General features: G+C 36.1%; 2 protein-coding genes across 20 annotated transcripts in view; both read right to left on the bottom strand.

Moving 5' to 3' along the window:
• Positions 1–912: 912 nt before the first annotated feature.
• LOC135101628 (mitochondrial tRNA-specific 2-thiouridylase 1-like) lies at positions 913–22,321 on the bottom strand. Of its 14 annotated transcripts, none has more exons than XM_064005866.1 (13): positions 22,050–22,244; positions 21,733–21,858; positions 20,278–20,472; positions 18,429–18,490; positions 18,020–18,296; positions 13,830–13,968; positions 12,549–12,714; positions 10,363–10,547; positions 9,223–9,321; positions 7,827–7,954; positions 2,794–2,961; positions 1,371–1,622; positions 913–1,179 (listed from the first exon to the last, which is right to left on the bottom strand). In XM_064005866.1, exons 6-13 carry the CDS (start codon positions 13,921–13,923, stop codon positions 1,030–1,032), a joined length of 1,242 nt encoding a protein of 413 aa, XP_063861936.1. In that variant the 5' UTR covers positions 13,924–13,968; positions 18,020–18,296; positions 18,429–18,490; positions 20,278–20,472; positions 21,733–21,858; positions 22,050–22,244; the 3' UTR covers positions 913–1,029. The 14 variants fall into 14 exon arrangements, with proteins under 14 accessions (XP_063861936.1, XP_063861944.1, XP_063861942.1 ...); XM_064005874.1 differs by having other exon boundaries at positions 22,166–22,223; XM_064005872.1 differs by lacking the exon at positions 21,733–21,858 and having other exon boundaries at positions 22,166–22,297.
• A 1,769-nt stretch (positions 22,322–24,090) lies between these two features.
• Positions 24,091–25,000, bottom strand: part of LOC135101626 (uncharacterized) — an 11,039-nt gene continuing 10,129 nt past the window's right edge. For 5 of the 6 annotated variants that reach the window (XM_064005859.1, XM_064005860.1, XM_064005861.1 and 2 more), the window contains one exon: positions 24,759–25,000. This exon is cut by the window's right edge and continues 820 nt beyond it. Coding sequence is in view for 1 of the 6 variants with exons in the window: in XM_064005864.1 (XP_063861934.1) it covers positions 24,489–24,503 (15 nt within the window). In the remaining 5 variants the exon portion in view is untranslated. Of the gene's footprint in view, positions 24,504–24,758 lie in introns of those variants that run through there. The other variant, XM_064005864.1, reaches the window with a different exon arrangement.

Raw genomic sequence — 25,000 nt, 5'->3', positions numbered from 1 at the left:
GTCAGAATACTGTCACTATATAGCTGTCAGAACTATCGTTCCAACACGGGAATTAATGGTGATAGGAATTAATTCAATTAAAATATAACAATCCATGATGAGTGGATGAAACAACAAGGATCCAGGTCAAGTGGATTCACTATCCCGCAGCAAACTGATATCAACCAGCTTGGTAAGCGGGAAGTGAGTCAACTTCCAAACAGTGGCCAGATAATATACTCACTCCTTCATCCAAGTTAGACTCCAGCCAGCACCCAATTCACAACAAGCTCCTTCTCAACATTCTATCATCCTTGGTGGATACCACACATAAAATTCCAGCTATGTACTGTATCTAATTGCAGGCCTGTGAACTGATAGGCACTTAAGGTGCTGTCAAACCAGCACATTTTTGTCACCTTTTTCCATCTACTTTCTGAAAATCAAGAATTTTTTTTGAGTGTACCTCATCACACATGCAAAGCCATTCATCTGCATTTTCATTGACAGTAAACACACATGGCTGTGGGTTCTCTCTCTATCTCTGTCTCTCTTCTTCTCTCTTACATCCTTATCTCATATAACTATCTAATGCATATGTTCCAGGTAACTTACAACAGAACAATCTATTAATTCCCCACACTGTTGCTGCTTCATTTCTTTCTGAACTTCATTTTCATTTCTAACATCTATTATTCTATCCATGGGAAGAATATGCAACCCTAAATATTTTAAAGTCTACCTCCTCAAACAACTTACCATCCAATATGTACTGCACTTGTCCTTCTGCACTTGGTCTCATTCATACTTATGATTTTTTTCCCATCACATACCTTTCCAAATTCCTCTGTCAGCCATTTCAATCTGTCCTCTGGATCAACTGTTGATGAAATATCATTCTCAAACAGCAACTCAAATTAATTAAACCACGAATTGATATAAAGAACGTTTATTTACAATTGGTTCTGAATTTATACATAAAAAGACAAGAGAAATTTTTTGAAGTCAAATTTAATACCAATCCTTCTTACTGTTTACATTCTCCAGGAGTTAGTCTCCATGTTTAGGAGATGGCTGCTTTTCTCTCTCTTTTAAAATTTTGTTTCTACAATCCTGCACATTAAGTGTGTACAATGAGGGTCCTGGGCGAAGAATCCGGGCTGATCCCAGACATTCATCTCCAAAATAGAAAACTGCATACTGTGCATAAAGAAAAAGAAAAGTCATTATTAGAACTATGATTATGAGTACAATGTAAATATTTCAATGAAAATGACATTATAATATGGAAGAGCACAAAAGAATTTAAGTTTTGTTAAGTTCTTTTGGGATGCATATCAGGCATTCAATATTTAAATACTCTGCTTGGAAAAATATTATCATCTCCATACCTGTCCTGGAGTTATGGCACGAAGTGGCTTAGCCAAACTAACAACCATGTTATTTTGTATAGGAGAGCGATGCCAAGGATTGGCATCATCAGAAGTTATGACACACGGAATCAGTTTGGCAGTGTTCTGGAACCGAAAAAGACATTCCAACTGCCCTTGGGAGTACAGCTGGGATGGAGGACTGTGAATCCAATATACAGGCTCAGTAAAGAGGATGGAGGTAAACAAGGCTGGATGATCAGTTCCAGACACCTGTAAAAGAAGACATGATCTAAGTACAGTATATATTTCTTCAGTTTTAGAACATACAAGACCTTTCTGGCACTAGGAACTGGTCCCACCTCTTTCTGTTTTATAATCTTTGATCTGATCAAGAAGATCACTGAGTTACATCACTGACTTTTTGTTTGCATGCATGGTTGGGAATCCCAAAGAGGTTTTCAATAATATAAAGTGAGTACTTTACAACCTGACCTGACCTACAAGATCAGCAGTTTACATCACTGATCTCTAACTTGCATGAGTGGCTGCCTGAGATATGGGACCAAGTACCAATAAGGCTGAAATTAAGCTAACAGTGTAATAATTTTCTCACCTTCCTAGAAACAACAATATGTGAGAGTACAACTGTATACTCTGGGAGCCAAGTGAAAAATTGGTCCCAGTGTGCTGTAAAAGTTTGGCTTACAAAAACCTAATCTACATATACCTAGGATCATGATCCAGTGGGACACCTTTCTGAAAAGTTACTAGAAATTTTTACCAAAAACATAAAAATTAGCTTTATTTGAGTATGTAAACTAGAATAAAAATGTTTGATTTCTAATTATATGTTTTTTTGTCAAGACCTAAGTAACTAAATACCAAATATGCCAATAATTTACATTAGTTTGTAGTTAAAACAGAACTGAGAGCAATCTTTTACATTGAAAATGTGATTAAATAAAGTACAAAGGGACAAAAGATACAATTTTTAAATTTATGGGGTTGTTAGTTTTTGACATTCCCAGCTTTTTTCCCAGGGTTGGCTCTCTAAAACAGGTTCCTAGACACCTGTAGATGTGATTTGCATCAGCCAACCTTTTACAGCACACTGGGATGAATTCTGGAAAAATTGGGTTTGGCTCCCAGGCTAGTATATGACTAACAAATCTCAGCCTAACTGTATGGACTATATTTCTGTACTATTTAATCTGGTTCAAGTAAAGATTAGAGTCTAATTTGTACTTAACAAACACAAGTAAATCATGCAATTCTGTTATATATATATATATATATATATATATATATATATATATATATATATATATATATATATATATATATATATATATATATATATACACACAGGAGGGGCACTTGCCAAGGGAAACAAAAATAAAAAAAAAGAGAAAAAAAGAAAAGAAAGGCACATCTTACTTACCACAATAATGTCATTAGTTTCAGCATTCTTCTCACAAACATAATAGGGTAAAGGAAAGGGTGAGAGATTACATCTCTGTCCCACAGTCCACTGGTGCAGTCCCTTGTGAGTGCCCACTACTTTCTGAGTCTCCAGGTCAATGAAGTTGCCAGGCTTGTCATCAACATACTAGTCATGAGAGAGAGAGAGAGAGAGAGAGAGAGAGAGAGAGAGAGAGAGAGAGAGAGAGAGAGAGAGAGAGAGAGAGAGAGAGAGAGAGAGAGAGAGAGAGAGAGAGAGAGAGAGAGAGAGAGAGAGAGAGAGAGAGAGAGAGAGAGAGAATTAATTAAAAAATTAATTATAGGGAGTGTTATTACATACAAATATTAATCATTCTGAATAAACATTTACAAAAATTATTAGTACAGTAAACCCTTATTAAATTGGATCCCATTATACAGGAATTCACATTTATCGGACATGTATGGCCAACAGGCAATTCATCTGATTTATTGGACAAATGTTGGTAAATGAGGTGAAACATCCAGCTAGTGGCGGCAGTGGTGAGGGAGGGAGGGAGGGAGGGTGAGTGGTGGTGGTGGTGGGGGTGGCGGTGAGTGCACAATGCACCCACCAGGGTTGCAGTTTGCCATAATTATGGTATTTCTGTCATACTTTGATATGTGTCTGCCATCTGCTATACATTGTCTACTATATGCCATACATTTTTTTTTATAAAAACTGGTTACTGTACTATATTTTCATACCTATGGATAGTCAGGGCAGGTAAAGAAATTCCTATGTAATGAGTCATGGATCAGGCCAGGTCAAGAAGAGGGTGAGGGAGGGTTTGGGAATGAGGAGGTAGTAGGCACCTGCCAAAATGATAATTACTCCCAGTGAGGTCTAAAGCACTGGATCACTTCCAGTTTTTCTCACCCACCCAGCTGCTAACTCTGTACATGGGTCTTATCTGTCCATGTATAGAGTATGCTTTACATGTCTGGGGGGGTTCCACTCATACTGCTCTTTTAGACAGGGTGGAATTAAAAGCTTTTTGTCTCATCAACTTCTCTCCTCTAACTGTCTTCAGTCTCTTCCTCATCACTGCAATGTTGCATCTCTTGCTATCTTCTACCACTATTTTCATGCTAACTGCTTTTTTTGATCTTGCTAACTCCATGCCTCCCCTCCTCTTGTGACCTCACTGCACAAGACTTTCTTCTTTCTCTCACCCCTATTCAGTCCACCTCTCTAATGCAAGAGTTAACCAGTATTCTCAATCATTCATCCCTTTCTCAGGTAAACTCTGGAAATCCCTGCCTGCTTCTGTATTTCCACCTTCCTATGATGAACTACTTCAAGAGGGAGATTTCAAGACACTTATTCTTCAGTTTTTGACTACCACTTTGAACCCTATTAGGAGACCAGCAACTCAGTGGGCTTTTTTTTTTATTGGATTTTTGTTCCCCTTAGCCAGTGTCCCTCCTACATAAAAAAAAAAAAATAAATAAATAAATGGATAAATAAATAATAAATAAATAAATAAATAAATAAATAAACAAATAGAAATAAATAAATAAATAAGTCATTGCCATATATGAGTGTAGCTTAACATAATAAGTAAATTTTTCCCTAAATATAGTGGTTTAATTGTTTTCATGAGAAAGAAATTGTGGTAAAGAATTTTGTTAATAGCCATAATTATATCAACCTTTTTTTATATTTATTACTGTTAGTTTATTTTATGGATTGGAATTATTCATGTTGCTGCTTTTATTGGATCTTCGCCTTTATTGTCAGTGGCTTCTTGCAATTAGTCTGATATAATGATGGTTTTCTGTAATTTGATATTACAACTTAATTTTCAAGAAAATTTTGCTATGGAGTGAAATGTCATTATTCATCATCCTCATCATCAGCAGCGTTATCATCACCACCACCACACCATCACTACTACCAGCATCTATAATTCACTGGTATAATTCTTATTCCCCTAAAAGAATACTAAGTCAAAGGAGGCACAGATTGGCTGATGAAAATTATCACAAAGACAAGTAGCAGGAAATTATGATTATGTAATTTTTGTTCTGACTTTTCATCTACTTACTATAATATGAATGACATAAAATTTGCCTACTACATGGTGTGCAAATAAGTGAGCATGAGAATCCGTGTTAGAAATAAATAGCATGGTAATGGACATATCAACAAATACAGTGTAATAGTTTACACCACTAAAAACTTTTTTCAAGGATAAATATTATCTAAATTGACCACTACTGCATAAAACTGAATCTATTCAAATTTTCTATAATTATTAAATAGGTAAAATAATTAATCAATACCCAGATGTCATGTCTCTGTTACAGGACGGCCATGGCAAGGTCCTAATCCCTCACGAAAATTGAGCTGGCATACATAGTGGGATGGTTGTGATTAAAACAAGCACAGATGATGGGGACTGATGACTCATTGGATAGTTTTTTTTTTTTTAAATCTCAGAGCCAAGGCCAACAACACCTCCCAACACATCACAGTGCAACTACCACATCAAGACCCACCATGATTAGGCTGTTGAGGATTTCTCCATTGCCCACAACAGGACTTAGAGGCACCCTGACAACCTAAAGATTTATATCATATGGGAATATCATGGGGACACACAAATTACAGAGTCTTTAGATAAAACTATCTGATCATCCACAGTTCTTAGTGTTCTTCAGAGCTGGATTTATTCACAGCTAACCTTGGTGCCAGTCACCACTCATTCATAGAAATCCATACAAATTAATAGAAATACCAGTCAGTCCTGTACTTGTAAATCTCCATCCTCAGTTGGAGAATAAGATAAATTAAGCAGAATGAGTGGTTACCCAGCATTACCCTTACACAGAATAAAGATGAGAATAACTAAAAGATGGCATATAGTCTGGTAAGGGACACTGACCCTCATTTTCTGGAAGTCCAGTCACTAGCATCACAACCATCACTTCCTTCATAAATGTGGCTGTGATACATTTTTTAAATGTTTAATTTTCAGGTATTCAGTGGAGTGACTAACAAGTATTGTGAGAAATAGTACAGCTACAAGACATATCTGATTACAGGGAGTTCTCAGTTTATGGTCTCAACTTCTGCTGTTTCGTATTTATGTACATTTTCCTTTGCTGATTTTTTTTTTCCTTTCGGTGCTACACTCACACTGAGGCCACTAGCATACCCTCCAATACACTCATTTCTAACTTTTCACACTACATACTGCACCAAACATAATCTCTTTCTAAATTAAATAAGGCAAGCAAATGAAAAAAAATACAATATTTATTACATTTTGATAAAAATAAAAACAACACAAAAGTCTAGTTGATGAGCACAGTGGAGGAATACATTGTCATGTGGCGATAGACTGAGGAAGGAGGCATCGGTTGTGTGCTATGTTGGATTAGTACTCATTTACTCTCATTTCTTTTTTCCCCTTCATAACAGTTCCTAAGCACAGGGCAGACTCTTCTGATGGCAGTGCATCACGGGAAAGGAAAGCAATCACCATGGTAGTTGAATTAGATTTAGTGAAACAAGTGCAGAAGGGAGAAGGGCCAATGGACATTAGCTGGCTGCCTGGTCTGAGCCAGTCAATTGTAACTACAATTATCAAGGATAAAGGTCATACCTTTAAACATGTGAAAGGCTCTGCTCCTTGGAAATCAACTGTGATAACCAAGCAGCAAAGTGGTCTGATTATTGAGATAGAGCAGTTATTAGTGCTTTGGTTGGAAGACCAATATCAACAGCATATCCCTGTATCGTAGCCTTATGTTAATTCAGGAGAAGGCTAAAAGATTGTTTGAAGCCTTGAAAAGTGAAACTGGTGAAGGGAGTGGAAGTGAAGAGTAGCCAGTAACAGTTGGTTTATGTGGTTTAAGGGTCCTGCTAAACTGCATAACCTTAAGGCGCAACGTGAAGCTGCTGCTGGTGATGTGAAAGCAGTGAATTTCCTAGAGTGTTGTCAAGCATATAGCAAGCCAACCATACAAGCAAAAGTTCAAAATTAGGACACTAAGATAATTTGCATTTCTGCTGAGTGGTGGCTGTAGGAGCAGGAGAAACAGTTGTTAACAATAGCAGTATCATACTCTACTTCTCCATGTGGGCTCACACATTACATATGAGACCTTATCAAGATAAGATTAAAGATCTTATTTTTGATATTGTTATGCACTTTATTTAAAGTACTTTTATGTCCAAATTTAGAGATATTTGTGACCAAAATACACATCCCAATACTAAATACTGTGGTAAAGTGATGGACTTGTGAACAAATCGACAGACAAACAGCCTCTCAAAACAGAAACTGTTCTTAAGTTGGGGACTATCTGTAATCTTGTGTGAGGACTCTTATATATTATATGTGTGAAGGCTCTACACATGTTATATGTGTGAGGGCTCTACATATGTTATATGTGTGAGGGCTCTACACATGCTGTATGTGTGAAGGCTCTACACATGTTATATGTGTGAGGGTTCTAGACATGTACATGTGGGGACTCTAGACATGTTATACGTGTCAGGGATCTACACATGTTATATATGTGAGGGCTCTACACATGTACATGTAAGGACTCTAGACATGTTACATGTGTCAGGGCTCTACACATGTACATGTGAGGGCCCTACACATGTACATGTGAGGACTCTAGACATGTTACATGTGTCAAGGCTCTACACATGTACATGTGAGGGCTCTACACATGTACATGTTGTATGTGTAAGGACTCTAACATGTATGTGTGAAAGCTCTAGATATATTCTATGTCCTTATAAGTACTTGCTGTCTTTATTTTTCTGTGCAATGGCAGTAAATCCATATAACCATACCCATAATAGAAGAAGGAACTAGTATAAGATGATGATGGTATAAAATGTGAGACTGAAGGTTGTCAATCTTTTATACTAAATAAAAGTAAAAAAACATATAACCACTGCAACTGGACTGTGCTTCATGAAATTTAAAACATTATTAACTATTAAAACAAAGAAAATTTAAAACACACTTCTGATATAAAATCCTGGAATTTTCTTTCTCCAATGAAGCAAATCCCTGTGGAGTCTCGTTTGTCTGCTACATGATGCAGGTTTGCACTCTCTGCTATCTTGCGCACCACAGCTTTGTTGTAGTCTCCTAAAACAGTATTAATTTTAGGGCTTTCAAAATCAAGAAAAAGATATACAGATATTTCATGGAACCAATTCAGGTTTTATGGTCAGCATTTCTCAAAATACAAGAATACAAAATAACTATACAGCTACTAAACTTGCTTAAAATATTTTATCTTCTTATTCATAAATCTAATAAAATAAGATCTTAAGAAGAAAAAAAAAGTCAATATGAAACAATAGTGAAATTACAAAGTGAATACTGCATTTTATCATATAACTGTATAACAATCAACTATTCAAATTTTACCAATAGTAAAATGAATAAAGCTACCAAAAACACAATTCTCTGATACAGCAGCAGGTAATCCATGTTCATAATGATGATAAAATCCTTAAACATTGCTAGCAGTAGGTTAATATTTATGTCTAGAATGACACTGTACAACCTTTTAAGTTATGTGAATTTGTAATATAAAAGTTTGTCTGCCTGTCATAGCCTGTCTGCCCATCATTTTCATACTGATGAAATGTGAAATGCGTTTTGCAAAACCTTTTTCCATGAATTTAAGGATTATGAAATAGATACTTTAATGTACAAAGAATGAAGATAACAAAACTAATGTTGAAAGACCATATTTAAGACTAGTGACCATTATGAGAACATGTTATGAAAACATTGCAATTAAAATATGTTGAATAATTGAAATTATTATACATAAAACTCCAAAAATGAACAGATGATTCTGATTCTGATTCTGCTTTTCTTCTCAATTCAAGATACTAAAACTATTTCAGATTATTTGCCAAGTAGAGAAGTAAATAGTTCTTATTTTCAAGAGACTATGTTCAAGTTATGGGATTACAAGTTTTATGACAAGAGTACAATGATGCATTTTTTTCTTTTCCTTTATTTCTGCTGATGATTCTATACCATAATAATAATAATAATAATAATAATAATAATAATAATAATAATAATAATAATAATAATAATAATAATTTATTAACGTTGCAGCCATGAGGCTGAAAATATATATATTAATATTGAAAGGTTCTTAGTGGTTGCAGAGTGTTGGGGGTTAAAGTGACATGTGAAAGTGTTTTACAATGAGAATTGAAAGAAATTATATAAGCTAAGGGGTGTAAGGTGCCCTAAGTCTGGTCTTATGCCCCGAAGTACATATGGCTACTGAAAGTGATAATGAGTCCATGCAAAGTGTAATAATCCTGAAATTGATTTTGATCTCCACAATATGATTTAAATATGTGATGTATTACTGAACAACATACCGATAGGGAAAAGTGTGCGTTGCAGAGCTTTCTGGGGAATCTGGCTGAGAAAGAATGTTTGATCTTTGATACGATCAAAACTCTGGAGTAGCCTTGCTCCTGATAAAATAGAAAAATAACATTACTTCATTTACTTGCCTCCCAATATTTATCCTTAAAATATAGTTGGATAAAACTATATATATATATATATATATATATATATATATATATATATATATATATATATATATATATATATATATATATGCACATGTGTATTATGTACTACTTTACCCCTGAATTATTAACAGAATAATAACAAATAAAAACTTATTTAAGAAATTTCACACAACATGAGTTTCAAGTACAGTGGAACCTCAATTTTTTAACTTAATTCATTCCTGAATGCTGCTTGAAATCCAAAATATTTGAAAACCAAAACCATTTTCCCCTATAGAAATCAACGTAAAATAGATTAATCTGTTCTTAGACACCCGTCCACTATGTCTTAGCGGATAATGACCAACACTCCCACTGCTAAGACAGCTGCTCCACATCTCCAGCTTAAGAATTTTTTATCCAAAAAGGATGTATTGAATGAACTTAGTGACACTGATCAAGTGAGGGAAGTCTTACAGAGTGACACTGAGAGGAGCAACCCACTCACCACCAAAATGAAGGTGATCATAACACTTAGACATCTTGCTGCTAGGAAAAGCTACTGGGAAAATGCAGTTGTGCGGTAGTGATGGCATTATGGGTCACAGAGAGAGCCACAGGAAACTCGGGATTACTTCTAAGCCTCGAACCTTTTTTGTTTACGTCAAGGTTCTTCAACTTCTTCAATGGGATCACATTTAACTTATCTCAAAGATTGAATAACTACCTTACTCTCTGTGTCTCTCCTCCAAATATATAAAAACGAAGGAGATATTTATAGAAACTATAAATTAGCAATAAATGACAGCTTTTGCTATGTCTTGTAGTATTTGAATTCAAGTAACTTTGTTTAAAAACCGAATTATAGTACAGCAACCGAAGCAATTGAGTTTGTTTTCATTTTGTTTGAAAACAGAGTTGTTTGGAAAGGCAGATGTTCGGTAACCAAGGTTCCACAGCATTACATATAGACAGCAACATACTTCAGTCACTATTTACCTTTTCTGATATCATAGTTTTCCAATTCTTCACCGAAGGAGCTTCGTGCATAGTGTCCCATTGCAATAACTTCTGCATTATAAATCTCTTGAGCGTTTTTGAGGAAGGCTGAAAACTTCACCTTCTTATTACACATGATGTCTGGATTTGGTGTAAAACCTGCCTTATATTCTTCTATCAAGTACCTATGTGAGTCAGAAATTGCAAATACATAACAATATATATTTATAATATAATTATGTACTATATGACAAAGATTGGAGACACTACGTACAGTAGTGTACGCATGCCTGCACACACACACACACACACACACACACACACACACACACACACACACAGTATGTATGTATGTATGTATGTATGTATGTATGTATATATTTCAGGACAAAAGAAAAAGTTGAGAAAGGAGATGTTTGAAAGAAGTAGAGTACTACAGCTTCACTGGGGAAAAACTGAACAAATATAAATATGGAAACATAAATACATAAGTTGAGTTCAGACCTTGTATAGTACAATTAGGTAAATACAAATACACATACAAACATGAATATAAAAGTAAAGATGCAAAAGCAATGTTGCAAGATAAAAGTAGAAATATGAGTGCAGGTCTAAATGAGAGTACTGATGAATGCATCTACATGTATGAATCATATTAAAATTTTTTTTACTACCCCCCTTTTTTTTTTAATCATCTTGAGTTTAATGTAGCCACATTTGGTTGAAAGGTTGGGCACACAATGCAGAACAGCAGGGATCTTCGGTGATATGTGTTGAGCCCAAGTTCACAGAGCACAAAAATTGTCATTAATGATATTCACAGTAATGTATAATACTAAAAAGGCACTTCATATTACCCTATTATCTGATCTGATATCCAGGTGTTTACTAATAATGTCTCCTGCCATTTCTACAATATACCAATACCAAGTTATCTTTTCCCACCTAATACTAAATCACTCCTGTAACCACCTGATGAATGATTTATAAGAATCTATAACAATTTGTTAGCAATTTCCTCTAAAAGGAAATTTGTGAAAAAGAAAAAAAATCTTTGTAAAAAATAACTACAGAGGTATCTATTTTGAATTCTGTATTGTACTGCAGTTCTGATGAAAATATGTAAACAAACTTCACACTCACACAGCTGCTCTACCTATGTAAATGAAGCTGTTACAGCTGCTCAGATCAGTGGTGAAGTTGGTTACCTTACAGAAATACCTTTATATTTTAGCTACAAGTAGTCCCCAAAGTATAAACATATGGTAGAAAAGCAGCAAAGGCATACATACATACATACAACATTAAATTTAAGCTAAATGTCATAAGTAACAAAATATTGTCTCTTTTTTATATAGAGACTATCAATTTGTAGGGAGCACTGCAATTAAATATGACAGTTTGATTATCTTACACTATTTTCTTCACAATTTTCACTAATATAATTTTTTCCACAAAGTTTGAAACCATGACAGAGGGGCAAGCAGTAAATTTATAATGAAACAGAATCTCTCCTCAAAATGTCTGTAAATTTTCTTTTCTCAAAACCTCCTTGTAAACTAGTGGTGTACTCGTATCTTATATGAAAGTGCATCTTATGTGCTGGCAAATATGGTAATGTGTATGAGAAAAACATCTAAATTGCTTAAAAGCTTTCATGTTCTTCACCTTCTCACCTTCAGTTCTGTATAGTCACAAGTACATATGTACTCTGTATCCAAATGTTATGTATTGGTAAACTACTCTACAAAAATATTCCATAAAAAAGGGTAAAAATAATGATGTATTTATTACTGCTGTGATGATCATTCTATCCCTAACTATTGTTTTATTTCTATATACATATTTTTAATTTGTAATACATTCTAATGATCCTACCACTTTCCCTAATTTTGTCCTATGCAAGTATGCAAATATGGAAGGAGAAACAAGAGAGTTTTACAGAAAAGTAATTACATTCATGCAAAACAGTGAAATTTTGTCTAAGTTACATTCAATGAAAATGGATCATCATAAAGACATAAAGCATATGACATGACTAAGGTAACACAGGCTTCAATACATTAATGAGTAAACATGATCATGAAAAAGTCTAGATATTACCAAACACAAAAAATTATAATATCTTGTTTTAATATTTATCTTTCAAGGCATTTATTACTAAGATTGATTCTGGTAATACTCACATGAAAACATCATTCCAATACTCCTTAACAAAATTTACTTCATGGAAAGGGATATCCAGTTTGCGGCATACCCATTCAGCATCCTCTGCATCAGCATCTCCAGTGCAGTGTCCCTTTTCATCCCTCTCATCCCAGTTACGCATGAACACCCCTGTGACCTCATATCCTGATGATTGTGAGACACTGGTATTACTTCCTTATAATATAAATGAAATTAATACTACAAAAGTAAACATTTCAATTTATGAATTTCATATAGTGCTAAGAATAGTACAAAGTGTTTCCTTAATACATTTAGTCATGAAACAATGTCACCTAAACTATGATTATCCAAAGATCTCTATATTTTTTTTGTGGGGAAAAAAGAAAAGAAAATTGCTAACCTAAAGCACTCACATGTTTGAACCTGAATAACAATAACCATACATCAGAGACCACTGCAATAATAATCTCCATTCACATACATGCATATTTGTAACTGTTCATCCCTGTATATTAAATATATGTGTAAGCATTCCCAATCCTTTATAAACAAACACCACAGATTTGACAGGCTTGCTTGGGAAACATAGCAAAAAAAAAAAAAAAATATTTTCCTGTTTATTCATGGAAATAAAACAATGAAAGCTGAAATATTTAACCTCATGCTCAATTGTTCACAAATATTAAATTTTGAAAATACACTTCCTGCCTTATACATAACTTGTCTTCTACCAGTGCTCACTTATGATAAGCATATCTGGCAGCAGATATAAAAGTACACATATTTTTTGCATTTATAAATTAGATTTTAGCATTTTCAGTTTTCTTCTAAAGAAAATGACACTCAACTGGCAAAATATAATGAATAATAAACTACATCTACTTCAGTACTGCTACATACTTTGGCTATTTATTTGTCTGTTATTATTTTTTTGTTTACAGCAGTTAACATCACATGTAAATAGTAAATGCATGGCATTTGAGAGGATATGAGAAGAATTGTAAAAAAAAATTATGTAAGTGAGGCTGAAGTTGCTAATTGGAGAGGAAGGAAAGGATAAAGGAGTAGGCCTACACACGTGAAAGAGGTGAAAAAGCCTGAGCATTAGAACAAACAAGAAGGGAGTGTTGGGAAAGGTAGACATGGAGGCTTTATTGTGGTTACCCCCTTGGGAAACATTCACAAAGGGTGAAAGGCACCAGAGAAATATATAATACACAGAAAGATAGCAAAAAACTATTTAAAATGCAATAACTCAATAAAGTGAAAGGCAATACCTAACTGTGATATAATTTTACCTTTTTTCTTGAGGAGAAGAGCAGCCACAGCACTGTCCACACCACCTGATATTCCCAAGACTACTCGGGAGAATCTTCTTGCCACACCAGCCATTTTGCTGTCAAACTCTCTGCAGGTTATACTTATTCATGTCACATCCTGAGAAACAAGAATATCTATATGATCAAAGGCTGTCAATATAAATCTGAATATATCTCAAATTAGCTAGGTATAGTATTTCTAATGAGAAGCCAACAAATGTTCATCAGTACATATCTACATGTATTTTTCATATGAAAATTCCAAGATATTTCAAATATTTTATTTATTTATTTTATTTTTGGTTTTATATCCAATTTCCCTAGTTTATCAGGGATTGGAAGGTGTTTCCTAATGAAGGACTTTGGATTTGATATATAGAAACAATCATCCCACGTGGGATAATTGACCTTCCTACCCTTGGGACCATGACCAGGATTCAAACCCGTGTACCTGAGGGCCCCTCAGCCCCCAAAGTGTGTGTGGTCCTGCTGCACCATGGCAGCCCTCAAATATGTGCTTCATATCTTTAAAAAAAAATTGAGGTGTAACAATGAAAGGCATTTAAAAAATTAATGTAATCAAATGTTACAGCCTCCTGACCCTAACTGTGGAACTTTCATCCCTAATGGATCTCCCAAAATCATGCAAACTAAGCATAACAGAACCCATCTTATCTTGACAATGACTGATGACTGATGATAAAATGGCATCAGGTATGAGGTTCTGAAAAATAACAGATGAACCTGTAATGATCACTCATAATGAACTGGCTGACTGGTCAATGTACGTACAGATCCACTGAAGTTCGGTTTGATGCACAAAGCCCTAATCTAAATAATAGGACTTTGTGATTATTTACAGTGTTGTAAGAGACTAAGGTGCACTTATTGGTTAGTCTTCAAAATTCTTTTCCATCATTATTATCTATGAGTAAAGTTGGAAATATTTCAGTGATATCCAAAACATGAGGACAGACATGTACTGAGTATTGTACCAAAGTGCAAATATACTGTATCAAAAAACAATGGAATCTAAAGGAAAATTTTTTTATCAATAAACAAAGATGATCTAAGAGACAAATTTTACCCAGGGTTGTTTGATACATCATCCTAAAAGTCAAGAAGACAGGCTAACAATATAGGTGGTCATGGTCAGAAGTACTGCACCTTCTTTCACTGTGTTTGGAGTGATACCTCAATCTTAGGTCCCCCAAATTGCTATGAATCTATCATCACTCAAGCTTTGTAAGCAGATGGTCAGCAGATCAGAAGACTTAAGATTGAGGTAAAATCTAAAACATTAATTGAATGCAGCAGGTTAAGGTAAAGACTGACCAACCAATGGTACTCCAACATTATTATATTTAATCTAGAACCTCACTTGATCCAGCATATCTTCAGGTGGTTATATGTATTTTCTATTTCCACAACATGCTGTGGCTGTGGTCAGTTCATTACACATGGCCACAGATGGTGGTACAGTTGTAACACTATACTGCTGTAGTGTGCACTATAGTGAGAAAAGGGTATTTTATATGTCTAAAGGCCTGTCCACACCAGGAAACATTGTTTGGAAACAATGTTTGCAAAAAGTATGCAAACTGTTTGCAAACAATTTGCAAACATTGTTAGCAAACAGTTTCCAAACAATTTGCAAACTGTTTGGAAACAATCTTTTAAGTGTATTTGTTTCCCATCTAGAATGGGAAACATAGTGTGCGTGTGTGTGTGTGTGTGTGTGTGTGTGTGTGTGTGTGTGTGTGTGTGTGTGTGTGTGTGTGTGTGTGTGTGTGTGTGTGTGTGTGTGTGTGTGGCAGAGGTGACAATGAATCAGTACTATTGCCAGATTGTAATTTCTGAGATCTAAAATTTTTATCTTTTGTCAGGATTCAAGAAATTATTGTAAAATCTTCTAAAATCTTAACCTGTGGGAGTTACATCCATAAAAGTATTTCAAAGTCAGTCATGGAAATACAAAGAAAACTGGTGAAACCTGCTGCTCCATTTACTCTCAATCTGCCAGAAGTAAATCCCCATAAAAGTTTTTTTTCTAAAAACTTCCTCACCCATCTCTCTCTTTTTCTTGTCCTTCCTTAAATTTATCAAAAGTGCCAAGAAAAATACAGAGGCTGCTGCAGCAATCTCTACACTCATTACAGGCAGGATGACAACTAAGGACTGGACAAGAAACATTGTTTGGAAACAGTTTCCAAACTGTTTGGAAACAGTATGCAAATTGTTTTCAAACATTGTTTCCAAACAATCTTTTCTAGTCTGGACAGGCCCTTTACATATTATCAATATCTGTACAGGGTTGTATTAGCAAATTATCATCACTCTGTTGTCTGTGGAATATGTTAGGATATAAATGGAGCAAGAGTAAAGAGTAATACTCTTTGTACAAGCACAAAAATCTTATTAATGAGTTTTATGTTCACATATTTTATGTATTATCAATATATGTATGGAGCTATACTGACAAATTTCTATTGCTCTATCTGTGGAATAAGTTAGCAGTAAACCTGTGAGCAATCTTGATGGTGGAAGCAATTTTACACTCTAGTGCCAGCCCATTCACAAAGCCTCACAGTGTGTGTGTGTGTGTGTGTGTGTGTGTGTGTGTGTGTGTGTGTGTGTGTGTGTGTGTGTGTGTGTGTGTGTGTGTGTGTGTGTGTGTGTGTGTGTGTGCATGAGTGACTGGTGCTGAGCAGAAAACTTTTTTCATACTTTTTATTTGTGACCTTTATTTTACACTAAGTATGATTTCAGAACACAAATGTAACACAATAGCAATAAAAGAAAAGTGGACGGGTTGTGAAAGCTGGACCATGGTGTTTCTGTTTGTCACCTGTGAGAAGCCCATGGCATATGACCATCACATGCATAAAGAAGCAACTGGAAAAGTTGACGCAGTTTTTTTTGGTGAGTTATTTAAAGAAACAGATGTGTGTACCAAAAAACAATGATAGATGGGAAGAGTATAGATCATGAACAAGTAATGATTCAGAAGTTTCAATGTTGAAAAAGTAATGGTGTGGAGATGTGTGGCATGATGATGGAAAAGTTAAGGTGCTTCATAGAGTTTGGTTAAGAGCACCAGTATGAGTATACTGAAGGCTGGTTACAAAGATTCCAGAAGTGCCAAGGCACTTCAATGCCTTGGCAGAGAAAAACAACTGGAGAACAAGGAAGGAGCAGCAGAATACAGTAACAAGTTTGCTAGGCTTGTTTCCTGTTTGGTGATATTTGTGTTTAGGTAATAAACATTTAGTATAGTACCGGTTTAATTTGATTTGAAAGCATTCTCTGGCACATCAGGCATAGGTCTTTTTAAACATATCAGGTGGTGTAACAGAAGTGCCAAGGAGTAAATCTTGGCTAATCTGAGAAAATGACTAATTCAGAATGACTACAGTCAGTGAATGCCAATCTCGTGTCGAAGCAGCACGTACTGCTGATGGAACATGTTTTATTTAAGACTTCCCCACAAACATAAAAAATAGGCAGACTTATTGGCATCTCAAGTGTATCTCTGTTCCTCACTCACAGCCACAGCAACAATGACCAATATTAATTTCTAGAGTCATTATTCATTGTCTCTTTGGTGACACATAACAAGCTTTTTTCTTGGGTTGAAACATATTATGTTCTCTTCATGCTGTGGTGTTTATAGTGATGAGCACAAGGCAGACAAGTCACAGTGATACATTCAATCATAGATCATTACATATCAAGCTTGAATGATGTCCATATAACAAAATATATGAATTAGAAAACAAAACTTCCAGAACCTCATATGAAAATTCATCAAGGAAGGCAGTGAGGAATTATCTTTTCACAGCCACAGTGGTGGCATCACCACTGCTTCCCTTCAGTTGCCTTGCTGTAAGAGTCAGATTAGAGTCCAACTGCCTTCATAGAAAAGCTAGAAGCTGTGGGGTGAAAATAAAGGAATGCCACCACCGTGGTTGAGAAAAGACTCACTGTCTCCCTTGATGAATTTTTATAAGACACTGTACTAGATTTGTAGTGTTTTTAGTACTTATGTAGTGATGGTGGAGGTGCTCAAGGGTATAGATAAACACAAAAAAAGCTGCTGCCGTATATCAATATAAATAAACTGTACAAATACAATAAGAATGAAGTTGCCAGGAGCCATGCATCCTTGCCTGAGGTTGGCAGGATGGTGACTGCTGATGTTGGGGTCAGTCTGCCGCAAAAGTGATGACTCAGGTCATGGCCAGGGACTTGTGACCTCACTAGGACCCCACGCATCTGAACCACAGCAGCAAGCAGGCACGGGAGACAAAGGGAGGTTCACTTCACTCCTACATGGTGATGGCCGGAGTGGCCAGAGGCTGGGTCAGGTCCCAAGGGAAGGGTGCGGAGAATGGAATGTGAGGTGGGCGAGGCATCCTGCCACACCTGGTAGGCATGTTCTCATGCCTGTAAAACACATGGGATGATGCAAGCACATAATTCACATTCCATAGATGTGTCATCTTTGAGACATGTAATATATGCACATAGCCAATTGCAAGGCTCACAGAACAGTGACTAGCCAATCACAAAACTCACTCTAGCTGTGATGTCAGCACAGCAAATCACAGGCCAAGAAAAACACTGACATCATTAGAGACCTTAAAAGAGAACATGGCATTTCTATGGCAAATAAATGGTTAAAACAGCACTGAACTGCAAAAATATTATATCACTGCACTAATAACACATATGAAGACAATGCAAAAACTGATTGCTGCAAAGTTCACTCTTGAAACAATGGGAACAGCTTAAATCAGTCAATGATGTGTCCAGAGACGACTTGAAAAATCCAGGAAACGGTGTCAGTGAACGGCTTGAAGTTGTATGGGAACAGACAGCAGGCTTGGCAAGGAGAAAGCTTGAGAGGCCTTGAACCAACTGAAGAAGGCACCATAGACATGTGGTAGTGTGGTAGTTAACGCAGAGGCGATGTAGCTTCTAGTAGCTGGCAAATGAGCAAGGCACTTGAGATAAGAGGATTTGAGTAGTGGGAAGAAGTCAACTCCTTTCCACCGCAGCTACCATTACTTCTAGTTTGTGCTTGTCTAGGTATGGGTGGCCAAGGGTGGAAGTAAACAAAATGTAGATCAGCTGCATTATATTAATAAAATAAAACTGTACAAAGATAATGAAGTGATAAAGCCACCAGGAGCCAAACATCCTTGCCCAAGGCTGGCAGGACAACGACTGGTGATGCTGGGGTCAGTCTGCCTGTATGCGGTGACCCAGGTCACAGCTGGGGGCTCATGGCCTCACTAGGTGAGGTGAGCAGGCAGGCATGGGAAACAAAGAGAGGCTGACCTCACTCCCATGTGGTGATGGCTGGAGTGGCCAGAGGCTGTCAGGTCCCAAGGGAAGGAAGCAGAGAATGGAATGTAAGGCAGGCAAGATGTCTTGCCACAACATTCTGGAAGTTTTGCACTTTCAAATTCACATGTTTTGCTATATTGACACCAATTAAACCAAACATGTGAAGAACTATGATTGGATGATATTACTGTGACTTGTCTGCTCTCACTGATTACTACAAGCACCACAGCATGAACAGAACATAATGACTTTCACCCTGAGAACAGAACCATTCAAGCATTACCAAAGACATAATGAACACTGACATTGGTAACTTGCTTAACCCATACAGTGTTTAGTATATATATATATATATATATATATATATATATATATATATATATATATATATATATATATATATATATATATATATATATATATATATATATTTGCATGGCAGCTGTAGCCGATGTGAATGCCTACTATTTTTGTATATGTATATAAAAGTAATCCTCCTGAGAAAGGGTTACCATGTTAATTTTAAAGTTATTAAAATCTGGCAGAATGAAATAGTTTCATCTTGGAATTAAAAGTATGTAGATTTTTTAAAGATTAAATTTGAATACCATACAAAGCTATACCTGATGAATCATAAAAGTCCAACATATTTACTACACTGCTGCAGTACAGTGGAGGTCTACCCTAACCATCTAAGCTATATCAGTTACGAGAGACATTCAACAAAATAAACACACTTGCAGTGGCAGATCTGTCCAGGTGGATCAACATCTACTTGGGTCAGTAAATTTATACTGGTGCACCTGTCTAACAATTTTGGACAGGAATACAATTTTCAGATAGATTTTGATGTGTTTTGAATGAACCTAGTAACTGTTTCCACCACAAATCAACGTTTTTTTTATCTTCCCCCCACCACACACACATGTAAACCAATGATTTGCAACAAAAACCAGCAGAGATATAAAAAAAATAAATAAATAAATAAATAAAAATAAAATACCAGAAAAATGTAGTTTCATTCTCATGCATGACACTAAAAAAACATAGCTTAACTAAACCTAACCAAACCTACCTTATTGGTCCTCTAGTACTTCCTCATAGCTGAAGTCCTCTGTGGGAAGAACTGGAGGTAGCTAATCTTCGCTAATGCTATGATATTTTCTTATCGTCTTGAAGTAATTACACTCACAGCCACAGCACTGAGCTATCTTCCAAGACTGATTCAAAATCAGCCTCCTCCCCCCCTGCCTTGCAGAATACACACTGCCTATTGGTAACATAGGTAGGTGGAGGAAAGGATAAGTCAGATAAAAATTAATCTCTCTGAAATGAACAATTTGCAAAGGTAAAGATGTACACCACTATGTTATATGAGACTTTGTTCACGGAGAACAAAATTTTGGTTAATCTAGAAGTTGCATCCGTGTTACCTACAAGCATGAAACTCACATGTCATGGAGAAGGGTTCAGCGACCTTGCCATAAATATAAAAACAAAATTGGGGGGGGCACGTGTCTAGTATGGCTTATTAGTCCCACTGCTGCACCATGAGTCACAACTCGTAACCCTGCAACTTCGCCTGGTGAGAGGGGAAATTAAGAAGATACAAGAGGAAAAGAACAACTACAGAAGGGAAACTATTCAAGCTCTGGGAGAGTTATGAGACGGGTGAAATATCCACATCTTCTCTTCTTAGGAAATGTTCTAGGCTGCTAGGTGTGTAGGCCTAGGTGAATTGATTTTTAATGCAATAAAATGTGTAATTTTAGATCTTTTAAAAAATTATTACTTCCTATTGTATTTTACGTCTCTCTAGAAGACTGGACATGTACAGGAGCCCCGATTTATATTATTATATGTATGTATGTATGTGTGAGAATTGAGAATGTAATAAATACGTGTGAATTATTATTATCGTCCTACAAAATGGGGCCATCATGGTAAACAAAGGGCCGTCCTGGTAAACACGGGGCCGTCCTGGTAAACACGGGGCCGTGGGGGAGGGCCGTCGTGGAGGGCCGTCGTGGTTAGGGGCCGTCTTGACTAGAACTCGGCTGTAACAGCACTCATGAGTGTGGAGAAATTCAATATTTTCTAGGTCCAGTGAGCTCTGCACCAGTTAAGAGTAAACATTGAAGTGATTTTTTTTTGTTTTGTTTATAACTGGGATTTGTGGGTAGCGGCATATTAGCTCCTAGTGGAGGTGGAGTCTAGGGGGGGTGCAGCCCACCAGCTAGGTTAGGTTAGGTTATGCTAGGTTAGATTAACGTCCAAGCAGGAGGGGTCTAGGGGCTAGGATAGGTTAGGGAAATTCGAAATTTTTAAGTAAATTTCCTTAGATTTTTGAACGCCCTTATTTCACTTATTTTCATCCTCCCCCCCAAAAAAAACCTGATTCCCGACAGGGCCCCAAGCTTGTTTGAGGAGTTGCGTGTATGGAATGGGGGGGGGACAGACTTATCAAGAAATACTTTTTTTTTTTTTTTTTTTTTTTTACCATGAGAAAGGTGAATATGTATAATAATACCCTTAAGGTCCTGTGATGTTATTACTGGCGGGGCAGCTAACTTTTCTTCTTGAAGAAGGCTCAGAGGATGCGGATGGCAGCAGATTGTCGTGCAAGTGAACGCCAGCCGCCACCAGCAGGGTGCGCCTGTCGTGTTACCGTGTTGTGTAAGGGGTTCAGTTTCTGCAACTCCCTCTTATAACTAGATTTTACAATGATTTTTCAGTGTCTCAAAACACAGTAACACCAACAATGCTTCATGGTTTGCGCAATCTTAGTAATGTTACTATACTACGGTACATTCTTCACATAACTAAGTCACCAAGTTTCACACTTACACAAAGAGAATACCCTAATTGCACCATGTTTTATGTATTTCCCTTTAAATTTGTGAAAGATTCCATTATGCCACACCATCTAATGTACTTGTCTGGTGCATACACACCACCATCACCTGTTCCAGTGATAAGGTAATAGCTGTGTGCTGACTGCGGTCTTGTTTATATTTTGGCGAGGCAGTTCAGTTCAGTTCAGTTGGTATTTTGGGGTAGCGCCTTAGCAACGGCACCCCTAAACTTTTTTTTTTTTCTACTGTTGCTGCTGTTTCATCCTTATTAAATAGATCCTTTTTTTTTCCAAAGTGATGTTATGATGTTCTTATAGGCTTGTTGTCTATTATCTTTATCAAAGAGTAAGAGTTTTTCCAGTATATTTGTGTGATACGGTTGCTAGAAGAGTCTTGTAATGTTTCTGACGTCTTGTAGTTTTGGGCAGTATAGCAGAAAATGTTCTAGGTTTTCTTCGTCGTAGTTACATAGAGGGAAGCTTGTTTCTTCATTTCTATGTTTACTCCTCCATCTTAACTCCAGTGTATTTGTTCTAGCCTTGAATAGCAATTCAGATGGTGAGGTATTATCATAAATTGCTGTCTCCGTCTTGATTTCATTTTTATACTTTCTGTATATAGTTAAATTGTGTGTAGTTTATAATCCTGCTTCCCAGCATTCAGTGTCCCAATCCTTGATTTTGTTTCTTATCGCTTCTTTTCTCACTTCTCTTATTTTATTGAAATTTATATTTATTTTATAATATATATCTTAACCATTTTTATCCATGGATCTTTTTGAGGTTTCCATTATATCTTGAAAAGATTGTTTTTAGTAATATTGTTACCTTGCATAATGTGTCTTACATTGTTGAGTTTGGTCTTCATGTCTCTTACTATGTGAAATGATGCTCCTATTTCTCTTCTTATTGCACTGTTTGAGGTATAGATTGGGGCATTCATTACATATCTGTATGCTCTGTTTTTTGCTTTTTGTAGTGTATCTATTTCTTTTTTTTTTTGTATAGTTTACTACCTCTCCCCCAAACATTATTAATGATTGAACAACACTTTTCCAATATGTTGTTCCGATGGGAACTTTATTACAGCTTCTTGTGATGTGATGTGTGTATTTTCATAATCTTGTCTTATATTATTATTCCATATTTCAGGTATATTTTTTCTTTCTTTATAAATTTTCTCCCAAAATTCTTTAATCCTCATAGGATACTCATGAATTTTTCTTGTACTCCTTTTTCGTCATATAGTATAACCTTTTTTCTTCTGATTACTTGTACCTCTTAACTTGTTTATGTGCTGCCAGACTTTTCTGTTGTTTATGTCTGCTTTTATATGGAACACATTTTGGCAATAAAGTCTGTAACATATGATGGGATTACCTATTGTAGTGGACTGTGTGTCACCCTGTTCAATGTATGCTTCATTACAAGTGTGGTTCCGAAGGATTGGGTGAGAGCTTGCATGGCTGCAGTGTACAAGCAAGTGTGTTCAAATTATAGGGGAATTATTTTATTGAGTGTAGTAGATAAAGTGTATGGTAGGGTGCTGATAAATAGGATACGGAGAGATACGGAGAAGTATATTTAAGATGAACAGGGTGGTTTTAGACAAGGCAGAGGATGTATAACTCAGATTTGAACAGGGTGGTTTTAGACAAGGCAGAGGATGTATAGATCAGATTTTTGTAGTACAACAAGTGTGTGAGAAATTCCTTGAGAAGGAAGTTTACTGGGCAATCATGGATTAAGAAAAAGCCTGTGATAGGATTGATAGATAAGTGTTGTTAGGCAAATGTATGGGATAAGAGGCAAACTTCTCAGAGAGTAAAGAGCTTCTATGAAGATAGTAGGGTATGTGTTCGAGTAGGACAGGGTGAAAGCAAGTGGTTTCCTGTAAAAGTTGGTCTACAGCAAGGTTGTGTGATATTGCCATAGTTGTTTAATATCTATAAGGATGGTATTGTAAGAGAGGTGGATGCTAGCGTTGCACCTTGTCTGGGGCTACCCCCATTAAGGGGAGTAAAGCCAGGTATATATATACAGATTATTATTATTATCATTATTACATAACTATCATAACAAATTATTATTATTATTATTATTATTATTATTATTTTTGTTATCATCATCATCATCTTTCAGCTATCCAAATCAGAACAGTGTATGAGTATGGCAAATGCTGTTTTGACATCGTTTCCTGCCATCCTGAGAAATAGGGATTTAAAGGAGCATGAATTGCAGTTACAATGGAAATTGCGCATTCAGCACAAGTTTCAGAATCCAAGGAAGAGGCAGGATTCCTCAATGATTGAAGCGATATCAAAGAAAATGAAGGCCCCTGGCATAGCGCCAGAAGAGACTACATGTCCACAGATGTATGGAATAAAGGCCTACCTCCCACCACAAGGCCCCATTCAGAAGATGATGAGTCATTAGAGCGACATGTTCTGCAGTGGGTAAAGAGAGATTCCGAGTTAGATACGGTATGTGATATTTGTATGCTAGATATACCTTTCTTATATTTCAGAAACTTCTTTACTGATGCTGTTTAAAATACCATCTCTTATGTAAGCAATTCTAATACTACTAGTGGATGGCCACTGATATCAAGATGATGTTCACAATGAAACCTAATATAGAATAGAATAGACCAGATGTGTGTTGTACCCTTTCTTGTAGCATAAGGTAATGAAACGAGTATGAAATAAAACTTACAATCATTATTAAACTAAATATCCACTACCTGAAGCGGGCATAGCGCCTGCAGTTAACGTAACATATACAAGCTTATGAGTGATAAAGGAAACCAAAGGTGACGAAACATATACAAGTTAATAAACAAAGTGAATGTAACATGTATCAAATAATAAGCAATAAAGGAAAACAAATATATACCCAAAATACAATACAAATATAAGTCGCTCTGGTGTGTACGTAATGAAGA

The sequence above is a fragment of the Scylla paramamosain genome, chromosome 6 (genome assembly GCF_035594125.1).
Source record: "Scylla paramamosain isolate STU-SP2022 chromosome 6, ASM3559412v1, whole genome shotgun sequence".
In the NCBI taxonomy this organism is placed as follows: domain Eukaryota; kingdom Metazoa; phylum Arthropoda; class Malacostraca; order Decapoda; family Portunidae; genus Scylla; species Scylla paramamosain.
Note: the sequence above shows the minus strand (reverse complement) of the source record. Positions and strands in the feature narration are given on the sequence as shown.